This window comes from Pelobates fuscus, chromosome 1, assembly GCF_036172605.1.
Source record: "Pelobates fuscus isolate aPelFus1 chromosome 1, aPelFus1.pri, whole genome shotgun sequence".
NCBI classification, from domain to species: domain Eukaryota; kingdom Metazoa; phylum Chordata; class Amphibia; order Anura; family Pelobatidae; genus Pelobates; species Pelobates fuscus.
This window is the reverse complement of record NC_086317.1, coordinates 93,048,070-93,068,831: the sequence shown is the minus strand read 5'-3', so window position 1 is coordinate 93,068,831 and position 20,762 is coordinate 93,048,070. Positions and strand designations below refer to the sequence as shown.

The following is a 20,762-nucleotide window of genomic DNA, read 5'->3' as shown; positions in this document are numbered from 1 at the left end:
ATCACATAACTCAATCCCAAATGGTAATTGATCAATTTATCATAAGTAAATGTTAAACACTCACGAAAAAGAGAAAACACTCGTAGTATAAACAAATACTGCTTATTATTATTCACCCTTCTATACTAGGGAATAATAGAGACATTTGTGTTCTCTATTTTTGTTCTACATTAAGCATGCTTACCACTAACTACCAAGACATATTTTTGTTTCATGATGCTATTACTTTTTCTTTACATTATGTTATTGTCATGTTACCAATGATTCCAATAACCAGTGCTATTGCTTCCTAGGGGGACTACGCTGGAAAATACACTTTATTTGCATACCGCATCAGAAATAAGTAAGGTGTACAAACTTACTTGTTCCCATTGCCTTGAACTTTGGGCAAGAAATCCATATTGAATCCAATATTTATGGGAAAATCGTTGCCTTCTTTTTGGAGTGCTGATTCCATTGGGGGCTTCTTATCTTTTCTTCCATCTTTGTTCTGGTCTCCCTTGCTGAATGCAGCAAGTGTATCCTTATCATGGGCTTCTAAACGGAATTTACTATTTGGGGAGTCAGAGTCCTCAGAATCAGAATGAGACATGTTTGTTGTTGAGCGTGTTTCGATGTATTAGAAGGACAGCAGGTCCTGCAACAGTGCACATCCGCTGATAACTAGAGCATAAAGAGAATATGTGTTTGTATAAGAGAAAAGGAAAAAGCCAGATACACAAGAGCTCAGTTTGCATATTACCTGTAAGCCAGGTGTAGATCGACAGACTGTACTCGTACGTGCAAATATGTAAATGATTACTTTGTATGTGGCTATTACAAAGGAACAAAAACTAAACAGTTGGTTTGTTGGAAGTAGATTATTTTTTTTACAGAAATGTAAAAAGGAACATGGACATTTTTTTTTAAAAAGAACCTATTACATGCATGTAGCAATAAAGCTAAAAAAAAATACCAAAGAGAGAATTAAATTAAATCATGTCTCCAGTCTATGTTTACCTTCGAAAGATGAACAAATATTCATTTAAAGTAAACTTATGAGCATATGCTATTCTGCAGCACGTAAACAAAAAAAGGTAACTAATGTGCAAAGAATTGACAGCTGTACAACATAAAACTTTAAAACTCTAGTTTTCTACAAACAAAGAGACACAACATAATCAATTACAGTAAATCATCTATTCTAATTTAGTTTGTATGTAATGGGTTCTTATCAGAGTCAGCAATTGCTCTGAAATCACCATAAGTAATTTGACAATTACTTTTTGGCCCTCCAACTATTATTACAAGGCAATCTCCATTTTTTAAATCAGTTTGTAAAGGAAGTTCTAAGAAATTTTAGCGTAAAAAACGTATTGAAATAAATCAATAATATATACAGGATTCAGTGGGAATGAAGATGTACAGAGCACATCAAATTAAATAAAATTTAAATGGATGGTTACTCTCTCTTTAAATATAAATGTATCAGCAAGTCAGGTCATTACCTCCTATCATATAAGGTAGGTAGAGTCCATAGGTTGCTGAAATAATAATCTGGGTTTGGATTATAGGTTTAGATAGAATATAAAAAACCTATATGTACAATCAATATAAGATCACTCAAAGGGTTAAAATACAGTGCAACAGACAGGTACTATTAAAAATGTATTAGTACATAAAAACTGTCCACAAAAAGGCACATATTAGATAGAAATATATAAAAAACACAAAATGAACAGCTCCCAAAAAAAGAGTAGCAAATAGAAATAGCACCAGTACCAGGTATGACAGACTTCGAGTCCAAAGATGTTAAAATCACTTTCTTGCCGGCCGGACAGAAGTGAATAAGGATTTCCTTGTGCTGAAAATCGCTGGATTCTGGCCCGTGCGTTCCACTGCGGCTCGGGATGCGTTTCAAAAGTGCTTGCTCTCAGGAACCGATGTGTGTCGATAAGATGTGTGTCGATATGTCATGTTTTCTTCAGTCAATTAGTATCTACTAATGAGTATCTATTATTATTTACTGTTTTGTATCACACATGTACTTCGACATGTCTATTTTTCTATACAACTCCGGTATAATTCCTTTCATCTGTTTTTAAGCTTATTTTGACAAACTAATCGCTGTGAATCAAAACAGAATTATTTATCACTTATCATATGACAGTTTTGTTGTATGAATTTTATATGTATTAGAATGATGCATACATTAATTTTTATTTATTTATAAGATAATGTTTTCAATTATGTTTTTAACTATATTGTTTTCTTTTTTTCCTTTCACTATGAACTCTATGTCTGAATAAATTTTTTGAGAAGGAATTATGAATTGCACCTTATTTTATTAATTCTGTCAAACATGATTTTTAAATTGGATCATTAGATATGAGCATAGTAAGGGTTAATTCAACACTAACAAGAACAGACCGAACAAGTATAAAACAGATTGAAGACTCCAAGATACCATCCTCTGATGAAGTGATCGGAGATCACGAAACGCGTAAGGCGGCATCTTCTTATCGACACACATCGGTTCCTGAGAGCAAGCACTTTTGAAACGCATCCCGAGCCGCAGTGGAACGCACGCGGCCAGAATCCAGCGATATTCAGCACGAGGAAGTCCTTATTCACTTCTGTCCGGCCGGCAAGAAAGTGATTTTAACATCTTTGGACTCGAAGTCTGTCATACCTGGTACTGGTGCTATTTCTATTTGCTAATTTTTTTGGGGGGGGACTGTTCATTTTGTGGTTTTTATATATTTCTATCTAATATGTGCCTTTTTGTGGACAGTTTTTATGTACTAATAAATTTTTAATAGTACCTGTCTGTTGCACTGTATTTTAACCCTTTGAGTGATCTTATATTGGTTTCGCATATAGGTTTTTTATATTCTATCTAAACCTATAATCCAAACCCAGATTATTATTTCAGCAACCTATGGACTCTACCTACCTTATATGATAGGAGGTAATGACCTGACTTGCTGATACATTTATATTTAAAGAGAGTCTAACCATCCATTTAAATTGTATTTCATTTGATGTGCTCTGTACATCTTCATTCCCACTGAATCCTGTATATATTATTGATTTATTTCAATAAGTTTTTTAAATTTTTATACCGTTTATCAGGGGATAAACGGTATAAAAATTTAAAAAACTTATTGAAATAAATCAATAATATATACAGGATTCAGGTGGCGGTTATTTTTTACAAGTGATACAGTGGTTATGGTCGTCATATCCAATCTTGGCATCTAACTTTAGACGGACATTCTACCATTTTTTGGGTGTTTATCCATCATTCAGTTGTGTATTTATCTAAGAAATATTAGGATTGTAATTTAAGAGAAAGTTCTTGCAGTAGGTCTTTTCTGCTTTTGTTTAGTTTAGTTTTGTTTTTAACACACAGCTTCACATACATGTATTTCTTGTATATATATACTATGTAATAGTTACTATGTTTTACTATATAGTATATATGGAAACACTTAGGAATGCTCCAACTAACCACCTGAATCCCCAGATATTACATCCCTGTAGTTTCCTTACTTTAGTCAGCCTTATAAGTTTTTTGAAGCAATGTTTTGTTTACCCCCATCATTCCGACTCCATGACATACCTCTCCGAATCTCACAAGCCATTCTTATATTCATATCTCCTAAGAATAGATGAATTCATCATTAAGGAGTTGAAGTGGGAGGGATGGAGAGGACTTTACAGAGCCAGCAATGTTTTCTGGTTCTGTCTATAAGTATATCTGTAATTTAATTATTTACTGTTCTGTTAAGTACAGCACTGCAGAAAATGTTGGTTATTCATAAATGGTAATAAGTGCATAATGGTAAGTATTGCAGCAAGACTGACTTGACATTTATTGTTTTACTTACGGTAGGAGATCCTGTGCAGTAATAACAATAATTAGCAGGCCACATATAAAAACCAAGCAGTGGAGGTAAATTGGTTAGTTTATTTTATATCCATTCCATTTAGTTCCTCTCACCCAATGTTAGTTTGATGCCTGTCTTTATGTTCGGATCAGATCAATGCTGTCCTGGAACACAACCCATACAGCGACATTCCTGGGTTCCTGACGTCTCTCTTAAGGCCTTACCACTGTGCCACCCTGATCACTGGGTTTAATATTTTGATGTTTTAACAGTCCCCACATAGTCAGTAATTTCTAATGGCAGAGTTTACTGTAAATGTAACACAGCACAGCATGGCTTATCTCAGGACAGCTAAAGGAAGCTCTTAGCAGAGTCTGCAAGCGCTCCTTAGTGGAAGAGAAAAGGCAACGAGCGGTGCCCAGTAGACCCTAAGCAAGAAACCTTTAGCAAATGGGTTGACTACTTACATTGAAGGTGGGGATGCCAGGGCATACCAGACACTATAACTATTACAGCATGCTGCCATGGTTATAGAAATTTGAGTGTTACTTTAAATATGTCTTGATACACAATATGACTATTGACACAAAGGAATTCATGAATGGGATTCTCAATTATTTATCATGAGGAGACAAGGACAGGTTATTACTGTGCATATTATTGGTAATAATAGTTCACTGTAAGATGTATATATATCAATAAATCATCGTATATTTTTCTGTTTTATGATGCATTTCAATGCAGAATATGAATTTTAAAAATAGAATAAAAATCGAAATGCATTAATAGTTTTATCATTATCTCAATCATCATCATTACCCTCCTCCATGGGGTTTATTCAGTAAACTCCAAATTGTAGTGAACTGAAATCTTGATGGCTAAATCTAGATTAAAATTGCTGATCTGGAAACAATCTTGCCCCTGTCCATGACTCCATGCCTGTGACAATGTAGACTTCTTCTAACATTCAAGCTCCGTATCTACCTCTTGCTATTGGTAACAATGTCATAGTACTTTAAAAACCAACTATGTTTTGTTTGCATTGGCTGTTTTTCCTGTATTACTTTTACGATATTAATTTCTAACCTCTGCTGGCTGGGGATGAAACACATTCCTTACCCGGAAGTGCTTCCGTGCATTCAGACCCATGGTTTTATTATTTGTAGAAAATATTTATAATCCTTGTACAAACCAAATGACTATCATCTATAGTCAAATTTGCTCGTTAAATGCCTCTGCCTATGGATTCAGAGATAATGGACATTTTCTTCAATCCTTCCTAGTCCCGGTTCTGATGCTCTGTATCCATGTTTCTAATCTCATGTATCCAGTGATAAAAACAAAAATGCAATAATTCCATATATTTAAAGGGTTTGTAAATATATATTTGCTTTTTTGCTTAAGATAGGTGTATTATAGAAAGTTTTAAACCAATCACAATTAGCTGAACTGGCCCATTGAGCTTATTTATTTAATTGAACACAGCACTTTTCAGATAACAGAATTGATCTTTTACCAAGAAATACTAGCTAAAGCATTAAAATCTCACAGATAAAATTCATGATAGAGACCCCAGAGACTAATCCATTCTATTTACCAATTAGCTTGATCATTGCATCCATCATTCTCGCTTTTCTAAAGTAACACTCCAAGCACCATAACCTCTACATTTTTTTGTAATAGTTTATCCCAATGCACTCCCAATGTGAGTAATCAAACTGTAAACGAATAATTTGACAACATAACTGGGGATTCGCATGCCACCAGTCATCTCTGCCATGAGACTTAGAAGCTCTCTCTAAGGCCGGTAGTGCAAGGTTTAGTTCACTGGCTGCAGGGCCGGTGCTAGGATTTTTAGTTACACAGGCGAAGATGCATTTTGGCGCCCCCAACCCTCATTAAAAAAAAAAAAATGCATCTTCACCTGTGTGTCTTTCCTCCCAAGCCACAGGCACACAGGCATAATTTTTCAGTCACACAGTCAAAGTCACTGTCATACAAAGACAGCAATAATCATACAGAGACATACAGACACATACAGTCAGAGACATACAAGCAGAGACATACATGCATACCATCATACAGACACATACATACAGACAGGCATACAGAAACATACATACAAAGACATTCAGGCACATACATACAGACATACAGGCATAAAGAAACATACATACAGAGACATACAGGCATGCAGACACATACATACAGGCATACAAAGACATACACACATACAGATACATGCATGCATACAGAGACATAACGTCATACAGACACATTCATATAGACAGGCATACAGACACATACATACATACAGCGGCATACCGTCATACAGTCACATACATACATACAGAGGCATACCGTCATACAGACACATACATACATACAGAAACATGCATACAAAGACATACAGGCATACAGAGACACACAGACACACACATACGTACATACAGAGACATAAAGGCATACAGTTACATACATGCATACAGAGACATATATACAGACATTCAGAGACAAACATACATCTAGTTACATACATGCATACAGAGACATACAGAAACATACGTACAAGACATACAGGCATACAGACACATACATACATACAGAGGCATACCATCATACAGATACATACATACATACAGACAGGCATACAGAAAAATACATACTCACTCACACACACACACACACACGCAAACAAACTCACAGACACATACTCGAACACACACACACACATACTCACATGCGCACACACACACACACACCGACAGACACACTCACTCACACACAAACTCATAGACACACTTACACACACACTGACAGACACACACACACTCACACACACACACTGACAGACACACACACACTCACACACACACACTGACAGACACACACAAACTCACAGACACACATACACACTGACATACACACTCACACATACCGACAGACACACTCACACACAAACTCATAGACACACTTACACACACACTGACAGACACACACACTGACATACACACTCACACACAAACTCATAGACACACTTACACACACACTGACAGACACTCAAACTCACATGCACACACACAGTAATTAATAAAGTAATTACTAATAAATTACATTTAAATGTCCCACCCAGCCTCCCTACCTGGAGTGCTGGCGTGGGTCTCTCATTGGTGGTCCAGTGAGGCTGCTGCGCGGCGTGCGGCTGAAGTTGATTAGGAGGCGGTGAGGGAGCTCTGATCTCTCTGACCGGCTCCCTCGCAGGCTGTTTTCTGATGCCGCGGGAGCCGGAATATGACGTCATATTCCGGCTCCCGCGGCATCAGCAAAAGGCGCGCGAGGGAGCCGGTCAGAGAGATCAGAGCTCCCTCACCGCCTCCTAATCAACTTCAGCCGCACGCCGCGCAGCAGCTCCGGGGATCCAGGAGGTGACCAGGCAGGAGGGAGCACTTCCCTCCTGCCGATCACTGGAATTTTGCGCCCCCAGAGCCGGTGCACCCAAAGGCGGCCGCCTGTGCCGCCTTATGGACGCGCCGGCCCTGACTGGCTGACTGGATAAGACAATGAGCTGACCCTGCACGGCATAGTTCATTCAGGAGAGCTAACGGAAGCTTTGCACACAAGCTTCTGACTCTCAGTGTAGGAAGTGACCAGCCCCAGGTAAGTTGTCAAACCTTTAGGAATGATTACAATAGGGGGTGCCGGGGCACTCCTCACGCAATAATGCTGAAGTGGTTATGGTGCTTGGAGTGATGATTGAAATGTTCCTTTAATTAACACCTGAATCCTCATGTAACCAAATTACCGAGCGTTCTATATATAAACTAGAAAAAAGTCAAAGTAGGATCAGCGCTAAAATGCCACAAAATTGAGGAGTATATATATTGAACAGGCAGCACACCTACTGAAAAGGGAGTACCTTCCAATCCCCTACAGATAATTAGAGATAGAGCAAAAACAAAGGGAAGTGTGTGCCTTTAATATAAATATTTTGTACAAATAAAATAGTATGGTCCAAATAACTTAACACTAGTCCAGAATAATAAAGTCCACAATAGTAAGGAAAATTCTTGTAGAGCAGCGGTGATTCGTCACGGATGCAGACTTTCAGTGGGACATATGGAAAAGAAGCAGAAAAACGGAAATCCAATGGTGCAGTAGGTAAATATACTTGGATATAAAGAATATAAAGTAGGTACTACTCACAATTTCCAGAGCTACAATCCAGCTCTGGTATGAAATGCTTGAAGTGGAATGATCCCCACTCAAGGATATATGGAGTATAACTTGAAATTCAATAATCCAGCCGAAAATAAAAAGAATAAAATATATAGTGATGTCATGCGTTCCAAGGTGGAAGTGATGTCATGCGTTCCAAGGTGGAACACAGGAAGTCAAATGGCCGAAAACCGGAAGTAACATGTGACCGGAGAATTTTTCCCGCGAAATTTGAAAACTGATATGGTATATAAACCATGAAGATTACAGCATATCTACATCCCTGAGGAAGTCACTATAGTGACGAAACGCGTTGGATACTACACTCTGGACGTTTTATGCTAATTACCAGCACTGTTATTATAGTCCATTCTATTTTATTTTATTTTATTGTTTTTGTGCATCTCCATTTTTGGATCTCTTTCTATTACCATCTGGAGACCAGGCCAAAACTTCATTATGGAGACATGCTGTTTTACCACTGATTTTCTGTAAGTGCAATCTTTGTAATAAATTTTGTAAATTTTATACAATCTGCACTATTTCTATTTTCTTTTATTCCTGAGCAAAAGTGATATTGCCGTATAAGCGATTGAATCTGGAACTTCTCCTCTCCATATACTACGAGACAGACACCTGCTTCCACTGCTATCCAGTCTCTACCATATACATCTGATCCTTCATTTGGACAATACCCCTGACAGGGTGACAGGCGTGATTACCATCTCTCTTTTATTCCACGTTCACGATCAGCCATAAACAGGTTGTATTGTTTTGTACCACCCTCTACCTGTGTATATCACCCTTGGGGTTTTATACACGCTTTTGTGCAAAATATCTTACTGTAGTAGAAGATTAAAAAGTATGAAATGTACTCACAATATATTGAGCAGGCATTACTGCTCGATGTATAGCGTATGGGTGGTATAATCCCCACCTAGGGATTCTTTTGGCATCTCTTAGGATGATGAAAAAAGCAATGTGGTCAGGCTTAAGGATAAAAAAACATAAGTAATAAAATAAAATAGGAAAGGAATGTGGCAACCAAAATATTTAGAGCCAAAATTCCTTTATTTTAACAAAATATAAACGTATTAAAAACTTTTTCTAGACGCGTTTCGCCTACAACAGGCTTCTTCAAGTAGAAAATAGTATATATAAACTACTCATAGTGCCAAATAGCAGATCAAGAAGAAGTCTGTTCATAATCTGAATGCACACGTTTCTATTAACCGCTCAATTTTAATATCCCAACCTCCCTCAATCCTCTCCTTTGTCCACTGACCCACCACTGTTTATACAGCAATCCCTCCTCCCCATCCTCAGTGCTTAGGAGGATTGTGGGCTTTAGCTGCAAGATGAACTATCACTCAGCTCATCTCACCACTTGTGAATGCAGACACTGCACACCACATGATGACAGAGCCAGTGGGGTCACAATTGAGGAGAATTTGGTATTCAAAGTTAGTTTTACAACAAAACACTGGCTTTTGTCCAGATGGACTTAATCCAATGGAAATAGCCAAATTCCAATTACAAGCTTCTCACACAGAAGGCTATGATTGGACTGATTTTCCCAGCTCATAGAGCATGTGTGAACTTCAGCGGGCAAGGGGAATCAGGGAAGGAGTGGGAGTAGAAGGGCGGGAGGGTTTATTTTGAAAAGAAAATCATATTTTAGCAATATGGTTGGGGGAAGGGGGTGGACACTGATCTGTCAAACCCCATTATTTAATTCAAAGTACTCCACCAGAAGCTTATGGGTGGCATGGGAGTGACTATGCCCTACCCCCTCCCCCACCCCCATTTTTTTTTACAGGTGCCCTCTTCATGGGATTGGCCTTTCTGGTGATTGGGCAGCAATAGTAATATTGGGGTCTTAATGACTACCATAGGCTTTTTGATTTATTTATTTTATTCATTATTATACCTCTAAGCACCACATTTTCTTAACTATTTAAATAGTGCATATGTTTTTTAAGTCCAGGCCCAATTTTAAAGCATGTAGACAAAGTAAAATCATTGCAAAAAAGGGTTGAAGTAACCATTTAAAGGTACACAATAGCGCTAGGAATACAAACCTGTATTCCTAATTGTATAGGGTCCCTTTCCCTATCTCTACATAGGTGTGTGTATCCCCTTTCTTTCAATAAAAATTAGAAAAAAAAAGTTTTAATTAACTTTTTACTGTGCCAAGGCTCCTTCAGCATTGCTTACCACTTCGCCACCTGTGATATCACAGAGAAGGCATGGACTCTTCATAGAGGAATATTGGGGACCTGACTTCTGGAATCACTTGCCAAAAATATACTTTAATCAATAACTTTATTTAACATCAATAAAAACAGCAAACAATGTGTATAATAGTAATAAGCGGTGCAATTACAAAAAAATGTGTATAATAGTAATAAGCGGTGCAATTAAAGAGACACTATAGTCACCAGAGCAACTACAGCTTATTGTATTTGTTCTGGTGAGTAGAATCATTCCCTTCAGGCCTTTTGCAGTAAACACTGTGTTTTTAGAGAAATGGCAGTGTTTACATTGCAGCATAGGGATAACTCCACCGGCCACTCCTCAGATGGCTTCTAGAGCTGCTTCCTGTGGCAGTGCTGCACACTGTGCAGTGCTGCCATTCAATGTCTCCACCCTCTGCATGCAGACACTGAACTTTCCTCATAGAAATGCATTGATTCAGTTTATCTCTACGAGGAGATGCTGATTGGCCAGAGCTGGATTTGACTTGTGCTGGCTCTGCCCCTGATCTGCCTTCTGGACAGTCTCAGTCAATCCTATGGGAAAGCATTGTGATTGGTTCACAGAACCACTTCTGATGATGTCAGATGTAAGCAGACATATCAGGGGCAGAGGCAGCCCTGTAGATTTGAATACAAGTAAGATTTTACTATATTTAGGGAGACAAGGGGGACCGGGGGGAGGTGGAAAGGCGGGCTAGATGGTGATTTTAACACTATAGGATTGGGGATACATTTTTGTGTTCCTGACCTTATGGTGTTCCTTTAAGTAAATGCAAAATGCTGAAAAACGTTTAGCCAAGTGGCTTCTTCAGTTAGCCGTGCCTTAAAGTGGACTTAAAGGGACACTCCAGGCACCCAGACCACTTCTGCTCATTGGAGTGGTCTGGGTGCCAACTCCCACTACCCTTAACCCTGCAAGTGTAATTATTGCAGTTTTTTTTAAACTGCAATAATTACCTTGCAGGGTTAAGTCCTCCCCTAGTGGCTGTCTATTAGACAGCCACTAGAGGGAACTTCCTGCTCTATAGCACAGGTGTGAGGACCTCCAGCGTCGCTCTATTCCCCATAGGGAAGCATTGAAATTCATTTTCAATGCTTTCCTATGGGGTGTGCTAATGCGCATGCACGGCATTGCCGCGCATGCGCATTAGGTCTCCTCGGCCGGCGGGCAAGATCAGTCTCGCCCACCGGCCGACGTAAGCAGAAGGAGGAGCGGCGGGGGAGGAGGAAGCAGCGACGTGGGACATGTCGCTGCCTCTGGTAAGTCACTGAAGGGGTTTTCAACCCTTCAGCAACTGGGGATTGGTGAGTGGGAGGGAGAGGGACCCTCCAGTGCCAGGAAAACGGATCGTTTTCCTGGCACTGGAGTTTCCCTTTAACCCTGTAATGTAAACATTGCAGTTTCTCAAAAACTAAGAGGACCGGGAAACTGCATCCACACCACTTTATTGAAGTGATCTTGGCAAATATAGTATTCCTTTAAATCAGTACAATATTAAACCACAGCATTACAGAACTGAGTAACAAAACATGATATTTAAATGTGCATTTGTTAATTTAACCCCTCACTAATGCTGGTACAAAACCACTTCCTGTTTCTTATCGGAAACGGTTATTTATTAAGCAGTAAACTGACTTATAACAGTTTCCTTTTTACATATATACAACTGTATATCATTTTCAGCAGTACTAAAAATATTTTAGATGGCACAACTGAATAATTTTATGAGCAAAAATATATTTTAACTGTGCTACACCCACTATAAGCTCTGAGAGTGGCTCATAACCAAACTGTGGATCAGACTTTGTTTAAAGGGACACTCCAGGCACCAAAACAGCTTCATCTAAATTAAGTTGTTTTTGTGCCAGGAGCTCCCATGGGGCATGCTCACCTCAAAGGGTTAAAGCTTCTCGAACGGTTTAAACTCCTGAGTTGCCTCCAGCAGTGATTTGAACTCCCCCCAGGTGGCATCTGGCTTTTGAAATCTCAGTTTCAGGAAGCAAGGAGTGATGCCGATCAGGGATGCTACGGAATGGCTGAGGAGCCACCAGCTAACGCTCTCAGCCAATCAGTGACTCCCTATTCACAAAACTGGCTTGGAAAAGTTACATATCTTTCCAAGCCAGTTTTGTGAATGGTGAGCCACTGGTTGGCTGAGAGTGTCAGCTGACCGCTCCTTGCCAATCAGCGACAGCCCTACCTGGTGGCACTCCATGCTTCCTGAAACTGAGATTTTAGAAGCCAGATGCCATCTGGGGGGGAGTTGACATCACAGCTGGCAGCAACACAGGGGTTAAACCGTTCAAGAACAGTTTAACCCCTTGAGGTAACCGGGGCCTCCTGGCACCATAACAACTTAATTTAGATGAAGTTGTTTTGGTGTCTGAATTGTCCCTTTAACCCCTTAAGGACCAAACTTCTGGAATAAAAGGGAATCATGACATGTCACACATGTCATGTGTCCTTAAGGGGTTAAGTTGTTCTTCCCTTGAAAAAGGCATTGGGTCGAAATGTTAGGGGTCATTTTTTGTTTTGCTGTCAGTATTATTTTCCTCTCATTGTATCTTGGTTGACTGGTATGTAATCCATTATATTGATGCTCATTTTCTATACAATTCAGGACTGATGGATCTAATGTACTTAGTAGATGATTGGGCATTTAATTATACATGTAACATTTGTATATTCTTTTAACCTGTGATATGTTTTTTAATACATGTGGGAATATTTGTATTTTTGGATTTATAATAAAGATTATATTTTTATAAATGAGTGTGTTCCTGTGTTAAATGAACACTGTAGCTTAGGAATACAAACTTGCATTCCTAACGCAATTGTTGTCCTGTCCCTAATTTAATACGTCCCTACCACCTCTGCGCATTAAATAATTAAACCCCTTTTTACACGTACCATAACTCCATCAGTTTTTTAATGCAATTCCAACCAATAAGTGAAACTGCAGCTGAAGTTAATCTATTTATCTTAAACACTTGCTGGAAATGGGTTTATGAGATAAGATCAAAACCTATACACCAGAACGAGAAGATCCTGGCTGGACCTCTTGATGGCACGCAAGGGATCTGCCGAAAGCTGCAATTAGATTATCTGAATATTTCTTATTTGATTGCATTATTTTGATGCATTATCTATTCAATACATTAAATTAATAGGCAATCTTTTTTTAACACATTGTTTCTCTTTAACTGCAGATTCTATCATAAAAGAAATGTCATCTGTTATTGTACTGAATATTATTTGAGATGCCACACCTGACATACTTCATGCACAAAATCCTTAGCGAGGCTCTGTCAGACATTAATATTTTCCACATTAACAACCACAACTTCCTAAGAGGTAAGAAACAAAAATCCTTTCCTATGCGTATGTTTTTAAAAATATGACACCATAAAGGAAAACGGAAAACAAGAAACAAAAAAATGCAATGTCTTGCAATAACAAATGTATACCAGCAGAATGGTATAAAAAGTCTAATAATGCATTAAAACAGAATATGTAATATCCTACAAAAAAAATAAAAATAGGAGAATTACCATAAAGGTAAGAATTTTGATGGTCCTGTTCTGAACTAGCTTCTGTCTTATATTATAACCTTATTGAGCAGGGTCCTCCACTTTTTGTGCCTGTTTAAATAACACCCCAAGCACCATAATTACTACAGCCCACTGTGGTGGTTATGGTGCCTGGAATGGCATGGTTCCCTACCAAGGTACTGCCCATACAGATACAGGTATTCATTTGACTTATTTCATGTTTAATAAGTGCATTTTTAAGGATGTTAAACATCATTTTATACATTGTATAAATTATTTTGTATATGTTGTAAAGCAGGGTTAGGTGTTAGGCGTCAGCTTAAGGATAGTAGAATTAGGGCTATATTTAGTATTAGAGTTAGGATGCAGGTTAGGCTTCGAAACACAGTTCGTATAAGCCAAGCATGTAAAACTCAAAGGCTAGCACGGGTCAAATAAACAAGGTTTAAGTTTATATGGGCCGCAAAAAAAAAAAAAAAAAACTTCAATTTTCATAGAAGCATAGGTTTATTTTGAAAAGTACAGTATAAAAAAAAAACAGCACCCTTCTCTAGTAAACCCCAGCCCCCCTCTACTAAACCCCAGCCCCCTTCTTCTAAACCCCAGCCCCCCCCCAATAAATCCCAGCTCCATTCTACTAAATCCCAGTCCCCCCTCTACTAAATACCAGTCCTCCTGCTATACTAAAGCCCTGTCCCCCCCTGTACTAAATCCCAGTACCCCCTCTACTAAAACCCTGCCCCTGTTTAAAAAAAAAAAACAATATTAGCCAACAAGCAGACTCCACGCACATCGCCGCTGCCAGTATGCGACTCCGGAGTCCGGCCTCTGTTATACCCCCAATGGCGCCGTCCACACCCTGTGCCAAAGCGGATCCTTTCGCTACTCCTTAAAACCCTGTGAATGTGGAGCACATCAACATGGCGTTGTGTGCCTCCGTGCACCTCCAGGTCCTACACTATCCAGCCGCAGCCAGCGCAACACTGACCGACACACACTCACTGACAGACACACACTCACTCACTGACAGACACACATACACACTGAAACACACTCACTGACAGGCACACACACTCACTGACAGACACACACACACACACACACTGAGACACACTCACTGACAGGCGCACACACTCACTGACAGACACACACTTACTCACTGACAGACACACACTCACTCACTCACTGACAGACACACACTCACTGACAGAAACACACAAACACACATTTACACATTCTTGCACATACTCACAAATCATTTTATTTATTGCTGATTGCTCCCTACATTTGGGAGCTGGTGTTGGGACACTCCCTGGGTCTTTGGGGATCTTCTCTCTGGAGGTCTCCCTTCCTGCTCCTCACTGCTCCCTCGCGCGCAGTTTAGTGATGAATGGACAGAATGTCGTCATATTCCGGCACCCGGCATCACCACAGAGGGCGCTTGAGCAGTGAGGAGCAGAAAGAACATACTGCGCTCACTGCAGCCAGCTTCCTGCTTCCTCTCCACCTGGCCAGGAACATTTTAGCAGAGTACACACCTGCAATGCAGGGAGAGCAGGTGCCTACTCTTCCTTAACAGTAAGCATCTACTCATGGCTCACTAGGCCGCAAAGATATTCATTGTGGGCCGCATGTGGCCCACAGGCCGCAAGTTTTACATGATTGGTATAAGCGCTAGGCTAAAGCCTGCCAAATTTGGAGTACCATTTTTTGCATACAACATCCTCGTTAGATAACATTGATGCAAGCTCAAAATTAGGAAATATCTCTAATTTAACTCTCTATTTTTTATTTTTTTTTAAAGTGTGGCTAAGACATGGGGAATACTGATGTAATAAACTGATGTCTCTAAATACGAACTGGGGAAAGGGGTTATCGTAGCTGGCTACATTAGCTGAGTTGAAAACAATTAGACTACTACTAAAGCAAATTCATCTCGAAGTGTGAGATGTTTGGGTGCATTGCATCTTCCACCCACGTTAGTTCACCCTTTCTTGTAATAACATGCCTGCTATCCCTTGTATTTATTTCACTATATCTGCAAACAGAATTACTTTATTGTTCTTGAATCTCTAAGGTGCCAACTGTGTCATCATGTACGCCAGTGCAGTTGGCTACTTCGCCAACACTAGAGATTGCTCAAACCTCATAAGATCATTTTCTGACAGGAACAACAGAACATTCCATCCTACTGTGGTATATAAATAAGTACCAATAAGAAGGTTTATAGTATGTCCTATTTATTGGACCATTACCTTTGAGCTCATATTACTTCTCAGGAATTCTCTTCCATCTTCCATCAGTTTCTATCTCATACAAGAAATAGCAAAAAAAGTAAGAATGTATATTAGCACAATGCTGTAATGGCTCAGTACTAGCATAAATATGCACAGCTTAGCCTCCAGGCATATCCACTGCGTGCCAGAACATGAAATTTATCCAGATCAAAGGGGCCTTTGGTCACTGCTCATTTTGGAAAAAAGGCATGATCTTATCATGCTGATGTCCTGTAGCCAAAGTGTATCAAGTGGAAGAGGAAAAGAAATGAGCCAACAGATTTCCCATAAATGGAACTGTATCTTCTGGTATTTAGAAGAGATCTAGGCTGACATTGTATCATAATGGGGCTTTATTCACTCAGTCCTGACTTGTGTTGAGCTAAAAACAATTTGGACAATTTATGTCAAAACTGTGTCATTGTTTAGTGTATAAACATAATTAGAAGGTTACTGAAATATCTATAATTACTATTTATTATTAATATTTATTCAATAATAGTTTTTTAAAAACATAATCTCAACTTGTCGCCGTCTTTGCCTCTTTCTCTGTCTCTTCTCATAACTGATGTCTTCTTTCTCTGTGCTACGTACTGAAAAACAACTAAAATAAAATAAATGCCATGGCCTTTACATCACTGTGATGTCCGAGCCAGTCAGTGGGATAACTACAATGACTCATACTGTGATATGTTGCTTTGAAGAATAAGCCCCAGTTTTGTATTATGAGAGTAAATTAATATCTGTTTATTAAACAAGGTGGAAGGAATAGCTTACCATCCTGTGCCAGAGACACACCCAGGGGGTAGAGGTATAGGTAAAACAAGTGTTTTGCGGGCGTTAGGATGGCAGTGGATTTTTTAAAAAGAATTTTGAAAATGTAAAAATACATATTATAATACATTACATTATAATTACAAGATTAGATTTTCAAAACAAACTAGATTTCAAAACAAAGTGATTAACAGGTGAGTTGGTCTGTAAGGAGTTAATACCTGTGTCTTTAACTACAGGGGCTGAAGGGTGTGGGTAAGGAAGAGAATTGCATCACCTTTGTACTACAGTAGAAAGAATCCATTAAAGCTTCAGTTTCCAGATTCAATTGTAAGTACAAATTGCCAGAAATGGAAAACAAGGGAGAACACTCTATTTTTTTTTTTTGGCAACCAAGTCATATCAAGTCCCCACTAGAAACAGCTGGCTCTCAAATAGTACAGATGCCCAATTAATTGTAATGAAAGCTTAGTAACTAACAGAAATTCACAATTAACAGGACATATTAATCATTTGTCTTACAAATGCAGCAGATTTCACTGGCACTGCCGAAACCGAGCTGACATACTTTGGACTTCCTGCAATACGTTAAAATCAATTAATTTTTTTAACTTTCAGAACCCAAAAGCAGAGGTTTTATGCCCACTTTGATGGGGTCTTTTCTCAATAAATACAATATTTAATGGCCCTGTTTATATCCCCTGAGTTCTCATGTGGAACGTCTGTGATTGCTTGTTGCACACAGAGCCGGATGTTTATTCATAGGGGGAATGTCCCCGTTACATTCTATCTTATAATTTCTGACTATCAATAAGTTGCTGAAACGACAAGTTCGTTGCACTTGGTTCCTGTGTGTAAACTTGTTGCAAGTAGGACTGCAGTATGATGGACACACCCTGCTTAGCTTACAGAGTACAAGGCTTTAGTAACAGTGAATAATGTAGCAATAAACTGAATTTACACCATTCTACTAATATTCTTCACTTGCTCTAAAAGATGGCTGAAGTCCGAGCACTTCCGTGCAAAATACAGTTTACACAAAAAAGGGAAACATAATAAAAGACCCTGAAGGGCAGTTGGGGAGGGGGGAGTCTCATAATGTGAAAGAACAGACTGGAGATACAAACAAGCAAACACATTGATAACAAGAGAACTAGATACAGCTTATATATTCTGAGGATGCTTTGAAAGCCCTCTGAAGCGTTTAATTGAGGATTGAGTAATGTATCTCAAAATAAAATGATGCTTATGAAACTTTGAGGTCCACCAAGCACATTTCCATCACATTTTGGGGAGTTGTGAGACAACTGATGATGTTTAAGATATTTCAGTCAGATTCAAAAGCAATGAAACAGTTTAAGTCTAGGACTTCAAGTTTGGAATCCAAACCAACACCCTAAAGTCTAGTCAGAAACCCCATGTTTGCTCTGATCCACTCCTGAGACTGCTAAGCATCTCACAACATACCTCTGAATCAACAACATTTAAACAAACTGATAAAATATGACTTCTATATTAACTGAATCTATAAGGGGGCACACAAAAGCCACTTGCTGCTAATTCCTGAGCTTCCCTAGAAACATTCTCAATGTAACACACTCTAAGTGTTCTAAATACATTAAGGCAAAACACATAAAAATGCACAATAAGAAAACTTCACTTACTGAAACTGCATACAATTACTGATGATCCCAGTCCTGGTAAATGCTAAATCACCAACACAGACACCAAGTGACAAATGATCAGGTCTCTTTAACACTGTTGAGTCACAGATGAGGCTCCAATGCAGAGCAATAGCAAATTCCAGTGTCTAAAATCCCATCTACAAGCCTTTGCATGCCATTGGATGGACTGTCTGTCTTTTAAGTCACGTTGCAATAGTAGTTCTGTTTAACCCTATGTGCTGGGGAGAGGAGTGTTTGGGAAAAGGGATTGATGTCATGTTTAGGAAACATTTTACTCTAAGGTGTTTCATATCCTCTCTGTGCCTTTTTAGTTTGTCTTTTAACTGGTTTCATGCAAAATCTGTAGGCATCTAAACAACAACCAGTGTTCCTCTTGCAATCTCCCTCTTTCCCCTCCTCTGCTTATACCTCCCATTTTTTTCAGAGTGCCCCTTTTATTCTTTCTCTAACAATCCCTCCCTTTCTTCTCTCTCCATTGCTCCATTATACTCTGTCTCTCTCAGAAGGCTTGTTCAGTTCAGCTTCAGTCATTCTCTCCCTGTGTTCTTCCCCTTATCATTTTGTGATGGTTATGGCTGTCACACTAAGATTGCTAAAAAGAAAAAAACAAAACACAACAAAACTATTCATGTCTTGTGGTGCTTTCAAAACCATATCTTTAGTTTAAAGGAAGCATCTGCTACTAAAAAACAGTCACACAGACATAAAAATATATATGTATAAGTAAAGATATACTTGTGTCTACTTACCACTGTAGAGAATACTGAGATAAGGGCACACCCATCTACACTGCTTACTAAAGAGGAACCACTAAACCTCTGGTAACAAGAAAGCAGTGGTGCCTACCCTTTGGCACTCCAGCTGGTTTTGGACCACGTTTCCCATGATGCTCTGCGAGCAGAGGATAAAGTGCACAACGGCACATCATTAATCAATACAAATTGCATTGATATTAACTTCTCCACTGACATGTGTAGGATTCCTGTTTTTGCCAATAGAGCTAACATTTGTTGCAATAAAAAAACACATTAAAATCACCTGTAACTCATAACAAGCTTTGCAGATTAAGACAATTTGATGCACATTAAACTACCAAAAAGATGCAGGAGTGAACTCAGACATGAGGCTGAATGTCTATGTTTGCAGACTCACCAAATCCAGGCAACTCATACTCTGCTCTTCATTCTGTGTGAAATCCCTCTTGCTGTGGATGCATTGTAAAAATTGCATTTATTCTGCTATCCTTGTCACCTAAAATGCTGCTGTGACATCTGCCTCTTATGGTATCTTCTCTCTCGCAGCACCAGGCAGTGAGCTACTGGTCCTGACATATTGCTAGGAGCAATGGACCACTTTTCCAAGCATGGTGAACACATAGCTGGTCTGTTTAGCAAGCACACGGATCTAATCTTAAATCTCAACATCCTTATATGTCTCACCATACTGCTTATTGCACATGTCAGTGTTCTAAGATTCTTGTTTGAATGGTTTCTTGTTGTTGTTTATATCTCTGATCTGTTAGTGAATTTTGTTTAAAAACTTTCACAATAATTTTCATAGCAAATCGTCTGTCTGTTTCTATCTATCTATTTATCTATCTGTCTATCTATCCATCCACCAATTCTAAAATCGAAGGTAAATGTATTTCCCACCCTGGAAATAGACATTGGCATTAAAATGTTGTGTAAATAGAACACAAGTATTAAGCAGGAAGCAGTGTAGGTAATTGTAATAAAGGCAATACAGCCAATGTGTCAGATTTAAGTTAGCAGCAACTATTCTATCATTAACAATCTTCGTCTAATTCTGCCTGAGGAGAGCCTATATTGTTAGCCTGAAACGTTGTTACTACATATTATGTTTACTTACCTTTAATTAGGAAATGCTTCAAATGATGTTAGTTTTCTAATGTCGTTTTCAGTGCCATGGAACAATTAACCCTTTATGAGAATAATCAATGTCTTATTTTTTTCTTCCATAGACTTGTGGCTTTAGTGAAGCTTATTTTTGGCATCTTGGTAAATGTTGTCTTTTAGAATATTCGTTCCATGTACATTATTGTTTTAATTAGTATAGATTCATGCCCAAACATGGTTCGCTTATTCTGTCTATAGCCTATTCCAAATATAT

At 38.8% G+C, this 20,762-nt stretch overlaps 1 protein-coding gene across 3 annotated transcripts in view; it reads right to left on the bottom strand.

The window, feature by feature from the left end:
* LOC134605709 (transient receptor potential cation channel subfamily V member 1-like) overlaps nucleotides 1-19,985 on the bottom strand; it is a 93,846-nt gene extending 73,861 nt beyond the window's left edge. The window contains exons 1-2 of one of the 3 annotated variants that reach the window (XM_063450062.1): nucleotides 19,785-19,985; nucleotides 363-663 (exon numbers count right to left, since the gene is read on the bottom strand). In XM_063450062.1, coding sequence (XP_063306132.1) covers nucleotides 363-592 — 230 coding nt within the window. In that variant the 5' untranslated portion in view covers nucleotides 593-663; nucleotides 19,785-19,985. Of the gene's footprint in view, nucleotides 1-362; nucleotides 664-18,611; nucleotides 19,048-19,381; nucleotides 19,402-19,784 lie in introns of those variants that run through there. The other 2 variants (XM_063450063.1, XM_063450061.1) reach the window with 2 other exon arrangements.
* Between the last annotated feature and the right edge of the window lie 777 nt (nucleotides 19,986-20,762).